Source organism: Geospiza fortis, unplaced genomic scaffold (assembly GCF_000277835.1).
Source record: "Geospiza fortis unplaced genomic scaffold, GeoFor_1.0 scaffold54, whole genome shotgun sequence".
NCBI classification, from domain to species: Eukaryota; Metazoa; Chordata; class Aves; order Passeriformes; family Thraupidae; genus Geospiza; species Geospiza fortis.
The window spans coordinates 4,924,813-4,933,373 of NW_005054301.1; the positions used below are offsets into that span (position 1 = coordinate 4,924,813).

The 8,561-nt window shown below is 40.8% G+C and overlaps 1 protein-coding gene across 1 annotated transcript in view; it reads left to right on the forward strand.

Annotated features, from left to right (window-relative positions):
• The window catches only part of SPTLC2 (serine palmitoyltransferase long chain base subunit 2), a 63,677-nt gene extending 56,324 nt beyond the window's left edge, over nucleotides 1–7,353 (forward strand). Inside the window, exon 11 of the mRNA XM_005417452.2 lies at nucleotides 1,284–7,353. Within this exon, the coding sequence (XP_005417509.1) occupies nucleotides 1,284–1,403 (120 nt within the window). The 3' untranslated portion in view covers nucleotides 1,404–7,353. The remainder of the gene's footprint in view (nucleotides 1–1,283) is intronic.
• Nucleotides 7,354–8,561: the final 1,208 nt, after the last annotated feature.

The window sequence follows — 8,561 nt, forward strand, 5'->3', positions numbered from 1 at the left end:
GGGCCATTGTTTAAAGAAACAAAAACTTGAACTATCCATCTAGGAAGAAAAAACATGTTGAGCTATTAACCCCCATCTTCCAACTGTCCTCAAGAGACAAGCATTTGACGCAGATTGGAGCATCAGTGTTGAATTAGTGACATTCTGAAGCAATGCTGAATGTACTTATCTCAATAAATTTGCAATTCAAGGCAGCAAAGAATGCCAACCTTTGAATTACAAAAAAATCATATTGGACCTGAAAGTGATCTTCTGAATTAATATTTGTCACTTGGCTATATAAAATAACTAGCATCATGTGCTATCACAGATTTGTGTGCAGCAACTGATTTATTTTGTAGTTTGCTCTAGGAGTGTTCTGTAGAGAAATGAAGTTTAGGATTTGGCTTTTAACAGACCCTATTGTGTGTGGACCAATGTCTTATCAGAGATTGCAACATAATGGAAGTATGATTAACTGAGCTGGGACTTCCCTCATTTCTTACGCAAGCAGATGTTTGATCTCTGGTAAACTTCATAATATTTGAGTTCAGGTCAAAATAGTGAAAGGCTGTGCTAATTCAGTAGAATGTTCTGGGCCATCAGTTGCTTGAATGCAGTCTTTGTGGCAACCTCAGTGGGACTTGCTTTCCAAGGAGAAAATGCTTAGGGTCCTGCCTAGAATAACTTTTTATTTTTCTTTCCTTGGATTGTCTGGCAAAAATCTCCTGTGCCATATGACACACAGCTTTCATCTGTAGTTGTATATGGACAATGCAAATTAACCAAATGTAGGTATAACAAATGCATCTATAGAACTTGTTAGCTCACTATTATAGTTTGTCTTTGCTATTTTGCAATTTAAAAAATACAATAGATCACAGTTGGTAACACAGGTTACTTTCAAACTGAATGATACATAAGGAGGAGTCAAACCTCAAACAAAATGTAAATTTTTTTCTATTTTAGCTTCATTACCTCCAGGAAGAGAAGAACATTATTTTATTTATCTACAAATAGTCATGGGGTTTGCTGGATATTACAATCCTGTTCTGGAGCTGGAGTAGTCAGGTGGATGCACAGGCACTCTCAGTAAAGTGACCAGTGCTGTATATGCGGTCTCAACATTTCTGAATGCTAAAATGAAAAAAAAAATCCTATTCACTTCTGAAGGTGCTGGCTTCTAGCACAGTAAAATCTCAAGTAAAATGGCTGTCAGAGTAGTCTGCAGTCATGCATAAAGGAACGTGTGTGGATAACTTGCATCTGTCTCCTCTGCTGATCTATTGTGATCTCTTTGTCAGGCTTTAAAAGAAATCAATGAAGTTGGGGACCTTTTGCAACTGAAATATTCCCGTCGCCGTTTGGTACCTCTCTTGGACCGGCCGTTTGACGAGACCACATATGAAGAAACAGAAGACTGAACTCCCTCCATGTGCCTCAGAGGGAGGGACACACCCCAGGGGACACTCCGTGGCACTCAGGCCACAGCATCCGTGAACAACACACTTATGACTGCTTAGTATAAGAGACATTTTCTCACAATACTGAAGTGGCCACATCAGCTCTAAATGGCATTTTGTAAATAGGGAGAGGAGAAAAAAATTCTTTGATTTCTGTGTCTTCAGGGTCTGGCCCTAGAGGTGCTTGGCTTTATTTTTTCCTTGTTGCTTTTTTTTTTATTTATTTGTCTCAATGAGTTCACAGCAACCTAAGTTGGCTGTGGCTGATTAGTTCAGACTTTGTATGCACCATTAGCCTCCCAAATGCTGGCCGAGATGTTGTGAGCATGTGTGACGCTGGCATGGCAGCATTTTCAGTGTCACTGCTAGGTGTCTGATCTTCCCAATTAGGAATGAGCTGACCTGTCTGTTTCTGGAGACTTCCTAGAGAAACTGTTGATTGCTAACTTTGACATATTTAACAAGATGGATAATCAACCAAAGTTGGTTTTTTTTTCATTTGCAGTTACTTATGTTTAAAACTTGAATTTAGCCTTTTTAAAATAAATGTGTTGTTGACATGTCGCTGACAGGACCATTGTTCCCAAACATTATTTAGTTTTGTAAGCCACAGGCAGAAGGACTTCTGGAACTGTAGCCTCTTTTCCTTCCCAGTATGGATACCAGATTGTCTCCTGGTTTTGACACTAATTGTCCTTTTGATAGAGGGTAAGTGATGGAGAGGGGTTTGTTTTGGTTTGTTTTTAATACTTCTGTTTAAAAAAAGAAAAAATATGGGTTGTATATGTGTTGCTTTCTCATCTTCAGGTTAGTTTCTCTTGCTTTGGAATTATCATAAAGTCATGAACAAGTCACTAAGCCCCAGAACGGAGCCTTTGGGTTTAAACAAACAAGAGCAAGTCTCATGGTTAGTCTTAAGACGAAGCCCCCTCAATAAGCAGGCCTATACAAGGGGTGATGATTAGGAGAACCATCTATTTCATGCAGATCTGTGAAAGACTGCTGCCCTTGCTGTGCTAGCTCACTGTTTCTTGTCATCTGTGAGGTGTTCTTCACTGGCCCTGTTACGCATATGGATAGCTTGAGTCTTGCAGTCATACATTACATTTTGGCTGGCCAGCAAAGTCCCCATTGCCAGCTGCATATCTGTAAGTCTTCCCTGAAGAGAGAGAATGTCCTCACAATTGCATTTAGTTTGATATTTTTATTCTTTTGTACTTCTGTTACTTACTGATCAACACTGCTCAAATGAGTGTTCACTGAGCCAATTGCTATTTGAAGTCTTTATTTGCAAGTTTCATACTGTCCCTGTGTTTCAAATAGATGTCTTTGCTCTAAGACACCTTAGAACTGGTCTGCTACTTAGTCTTTACATCTTGAATTCTTTCAGTGAACAGAATGGATCAACAAAAAGGTACCAAAAGTTTTAAATTAGTCAAATGCAGTATAGTTTGTTTCTATATTTTATATTTAGACATACATGATTTGTGCAAATATAGTAAAATATTAACATTGTGTCAGTTGGGTTGGGCCAGCTCTTCAGTTTGGGTTAGCAGAATACTTTTTGCAGGTTACTGGGGTTTTAGAAACAGACTGATCATCATAATACTAAAGCAGAGAGCAACTCAAAGCTCTTTGTGTGGTGCTGAAAAAAAAAATCTTTTGAAGTTCTTTACTGTTCACTCTGCAGCTAACAGGGAGGGAGTGTTTTGGCCACTACAACCAAGCAGTTCTGCAAATACATGTGGTGAGTTAAAGGAGAATTGGTTTTTATTTTATAGACTATCTAACTTCATGCATTTATAGATCTTGTTACATTTTAATGTAATGGAACTTCAAAACACTGGTTCATTTTTTTACCATTGAATTTCAGAAATTTAATTATATGAGAAGAACTGAAACTGACTGTTTGAAAATAGGTCCAGTTAACTGTTTCTGTCTTGGTCCATTAATGTTGGTTGGCTCTTCTTCTGGAGCTGAGTGAGTGCAGAATCTGAGAAGTCTGTATGTGCAGCTTGGATAGCTATGAAATAGTCTCATGTGTTCAGGCAGAGTTAATAAACAGCAGTTAGTTGAGCTTACTTTCTCACCCACGTTCTGCCCAGGACTAGATCTAACATTCCAGCAGATTACCTGCTTTCTGACTTCAAGAAGCTTTACTGATTTTTTTTTTTCCTCTCTGGATTGCACTAGGGAACAAGAGGAGGTTAGTACAGGAAGCCCTGACATGAGCCCTGATCCTATTAACTTGATCATGAAATGGTTTAAGAGCAGACAAACTGATCAATTTAAAGGCTTGGATCAGTAGGTAGCTGGTTTTAAGCATTCACAAATGCACAGTGCGTTTGTCTGCTGCGTAGCCGACTCAGTTTGGAAACTGTGATGTATTAATTTAGAAGTGTGTTATCAGAGATTCTACAAGTGTTGAATCTTAACCTTGTCTCTGGGAATCAGTTTTAGAGCAGCTTGTCTTTGGAAGGGAGAAAAGCATCTGGAAAAACCTTCATAATATAGATAAATCCTGTGTAATACTTCTGAAATAGTGTTCAAAAATTACTAGTGTCCATTTGGTTTCTAGTTGCACTTGTTGAGGAAATTGTGTTCAAGCTTCTGCCTTTTAGTATCTGTCTGCTGTGTCATGCTGACTGCATATAACTTTGAATTTTGAGTTGCAAAGGCACTTCAGAAATAATTCTGGCAGTTAGCATTTGCAAAGTACTTGGTTACATTTCAACCTTGCCATATCCTTTTTGGAAAGCAAACCCCCCCACTCCTCTCTGAGGCCCTTTGTTCAAGAGAAGCTGTTTTGCCAAAGTTTGGTAAAAACTATGAAACCTGTTGAAACTGCTTCTGAAAAAGTAAGAGTTAAGCCCAAGATTTCACACTTTTAATTCAGTAATTCAATGAGCTTGAAAGCCAAGAAAACCTTTTTGCATCTACTGAAAAAACTCCAATAAGGGTTTGTGCTAGGCAAACCTACAGCATGTATGCTGTCACAGTATGTGTAGGATGGATGGCTGCTTTGATATTTATGTACTGACCAGAAATCTGTCTCCTTTTTCTCCTGGCAGTAGAAATGAATGAAAGAACCAATCTTGAGAGATCACAAAGGAAGAAAAGCTGCTTAAGAAATAAAACTTCAGTCCCTGCCAACTTTTCAGAGACATTCTAATTGAAAATGACTCCTGGTATTTCTTAAGAGATGCAAAATTGAAAAGAAAATGAAGGCTGCTTTTGAACAAAGGATTTTGCTCAGTACTGTATATTGGCTAAACTTACTCATAAATATACAATAGTTACCTTCCTAGTACATCTCTGAAGAACTAAGCAAGCAAGTTTTTGCCTCTCTTGAGCAGAGTGAAGAGTTTAGAACCATTACTATTTTTAAGGCTAATGGCCATATTCTTTCACTTGTAAGAAAATTGAGAAGCTCCTATTACTGAGCATCAGCAAAGAGTGGGAGATCTGCTTCTTGTTAGAAACTAGCTTTCCCAAGTAGATCTTTGTCTTAAGGAACCTGATTCATAGTTTTCCTTTAGTTCTTTGGCAGAGAAGAAACTAATTTTTTGTGTCAGAATATTCAGGGCCTTCATTTTTGTTTTTTACTCAACACAAACTTTTGTATAGTATGTATATGGTTTACTTAACTCTCTAGTTGCTCTATCTTTTCCCTTCTAAGTAGCATCCTTAATGAACAGTTCTGGTTCTTGAGTTGTGGGTGTAGGAGTATGCTTCTGCTTTAGGCAAAGACTCAGGAGCGAGTTGACCAAACATCTGAAGGGATTGCATTACCCATCCTCCTCTTGCTGTTTCCTCTAAGAGTGCAGATGTGATACTCACTATCAGAGCTGCACCTTCACAAAGAACAGGCAAGGGAAATGTGCCCATAAAATCAGCAATTCTGTACTGTGTGGATGAAGGACTGATACTGCAGAGATGGAGAAAAGGGGTAGTAAATCATTGCTTATTTTCAGCTGTGCAGGGATCTTTCATGTGTACTTGAACAAGTATCCCTAAATCAGGAGTGCAGTTTTCAGTGCCTGAATGGACACTCCTCTAAAACTTTTCCACACCAAGTAAGTATTTCTTCTCCTTCCGTGCAAATTTTGATTTGTTTTCCTGTGAAAAGCATTTGGCCTACAGCTGTTTGCTTGTTCAGAAGCCATGTTATCCATTCAGGGAGGTCATAGGAGAGGTTGGAAGAAAGCATGAGCATGACTCTTCATTTCATCTAAGAGAACACCATGCAGCACTGGATCTGGAGCACTATGCACGAGCCCCCCCCGCTAGCTGCATCACAGAGAAGGAAACTTGTGGAAATGTATCCCAATATACAATGCTCAGTCAGAATGTATGCAGTTTAAATATATTATTTTTACAGTTTATATTCAGCCTATGAAAGTGTCAGGTATGCTGGGATCTGTGTGGATGGCACCTTCTGCATGGAGATTTGACGCACCTGCAGTCTGTTCTATTTTAGCACTAGTGAAGTGCTGAGCTGTTCAGGAGTGCTTAGTATGACCCCTTGGCTGGTGCATTGGTGGCTTTGGTGCTGGACCTGACACCCAGCTGGCATGGGACCACTATTTGGGAAAAGCACGAGTCATTTGACCTGCATAACCTGAACATGGTTTTAAAAGAAAAAAAATCTCCAATGCCATTCCGATGGCTTTGTGTTCCTGTAAACATTCCCAGCCTTGCAGTTGTTCACCTGTTCAAGGATTCAGATGTAATACTAGAGCACAAACATAAAGTGGTTGTGTGAAGTATTGTGCTTTACCTTTCACTGAAAAGAGAAGCATTTGTTTCAGACATTGGAGCTGTTGTGCTTATATCCCCAAATGGGGCTGGGTGAAGCAGATGATGACTGTGGTGTGTGTTGAAGGCCTTAAACTGTGATTCTTGGTATGAAGAATTAAAATTAAGCCTGACCTTGAAGAATGCAGTGGATTTTACCCCACGGAAGAATACTCGGTGCTCTTAGTTAAGCAGTTTTTACTGCTGTTTTCTTGGGAGGGAGAGGTTCAAAACCCAATTTATGTGTGATCCTGGCTAGCAGCTGTTTAAGGGGATGTCTGTACGTGGGAGCCGAAATAGTGCAGTTCTCTGCACCGATGTTCCTGTGCAGCTTACATAGTTCTGTGTACTCCCATCGGGAACTTGTTCCTGGGCTGCTCAAAGTGGGAGACTTACTGAGACAGGGACTTCAGAACCAGTGGCAGCTAGCAAATTCATTTCCTCAGAGGTAGGTGAACAGGTCTCACATGAGTATGCCAAGGCTTGGTGCCGTTCCAGAAATACCCACAGTGAGGTGAAACATGCACCAAGCCATCTGACCTTTGTAAACATTCTTTTATTTTTTTTTTTTTTTTCAAAGCTCATCCTATTCAGGCAGTATTTCTGCTACCCCCTAATGGTTTATTAAGCTTAATGCATCTCTAGCCTCCCAATATTAACTTCAGACCCACTTGAGAGAGAACTGAGGAATGCTGGAGCCTGAGGCTTTAGGTGAGCAGCCCCAAAGCCAATGGTGGCCCACATTTCCACAAGCCCTGGGCAGAATTACCAAGTCACAGCACTTCATCTTAAATTGCACTGTATTCTTATGCCTCTGTGTTGCTATAATGTACATATATATTGGATTTTTTTGTAGATAAGACATTTTAGATAAAATTTTTAAATGGGCCCCTCCCAAAATATTTTATGCCAGATGTCTAATTTTTTTTACACTTGTGATTAACATGAATATGGATGCTTTGTGGGCAGGGAAAAAGATAAATGGATGGTACATTGGCTTTAAAAAGGTAACAATGCATGTTTAAAAAAAACACTGGAGAAAAAAATGCTTGGGGAAAAAATTCATTCAAATATATTCTATGTTCTGCATAATAAAGACTTTAAAAAACCACTATATCATGATTTTGGCATTTTTTTTCTTAGTGAGGCTTTTCCCTATTAAGGAGACTGAACTCTCTCTTCTTTCCCAGTCCTTTTCCCACCCACCCCCAAAATAAAAACCTCAAAAAACTTCAACACATGAGTTTTATACTGGAACGACTGGGTAACACCATCACCTGTTTGAGAGCTCAGATCATTGTTCCCCTCTTGCCTTGTACTCTAGAGCCAGGAAACCTTGCATGAGAGATGGATGCTTAGCTGGTTTTTGGCAGTCTCTGGTCCATCGTACAGCAGGAGCTTTGATGTGCAGTCTAGAAAAGTCGCTTCTGTTGTGGAAAGACGCCTGCAGTCGTAGCTGCTGTTGCTGATGTGCAGCACTCCCACGATGAGTGCCTGCTCTAGCTCAGTGCTGGCCCCAAAAAGCTGCTGTGCTTGAAAGCTAGGCTGCTACCCTTGGGTGCTGTTAAGAGTGTCAGGCTGCTCTCAGCTGCTGTGCTGCTAATGAGATATTTGAAAGGGCTTCTTGATCCATCTCGCATGGGATTCTTGACCTCACATCTGTCTTGCAGTTTGTGTCTTGTTTTAAACATTTCTTTCCATTCATTTCAGCTCTAAGTCTGCATAAACCAGATGTCGGTATTTGAAAAGGAGATGCAGGTCCTCATTTTAGCTGTGGGTACACAAATGGGCCCAGGTGATTTGCAGCTTTGTGCTAAGGCTGCTGTAGAAATGTTGGGGTTTTCCCTTCTAGGTCTCCCTTTCTGGGACTGTGCACTGGCACTTCTCGTCAGTAGGCTGCAAAACCTCCTTTCAGTGTCGTTCCCTAAGAATTTTTTCATAGTCCTTTCCCTAATTTCCTTCATAGGCTCATGAACGCCTGTGGAAATGCTGGAAAAGATACTCTCTACACTCCAAGTTAAAAGCCACTCCATGTTTCCAACAGGCTTTGGGGGCTGGATAAGATGCTGCCGGTGCAGAAGACAGCAGATCATGAAATAAAGACTTCTTTTGAGCGGTAGAAACTTTCTCCCGCGATTCGGGAACAGCCGGGGCTTTCACCGGGGAGCATAGAGCCCCGTTTCTGCCCGTCGCGAGCCGGCTCCGGAGCGGGGGGGCCCGTCCCCCCTTCCCGCAGAGCGGCCCCAGCCCTGGCGCTCAGAGAAGGGGGAGAAGGGGCGGCTTTTGCAAGCTCATTTCCCCGGGGGCGCGGCAGGACGCTCT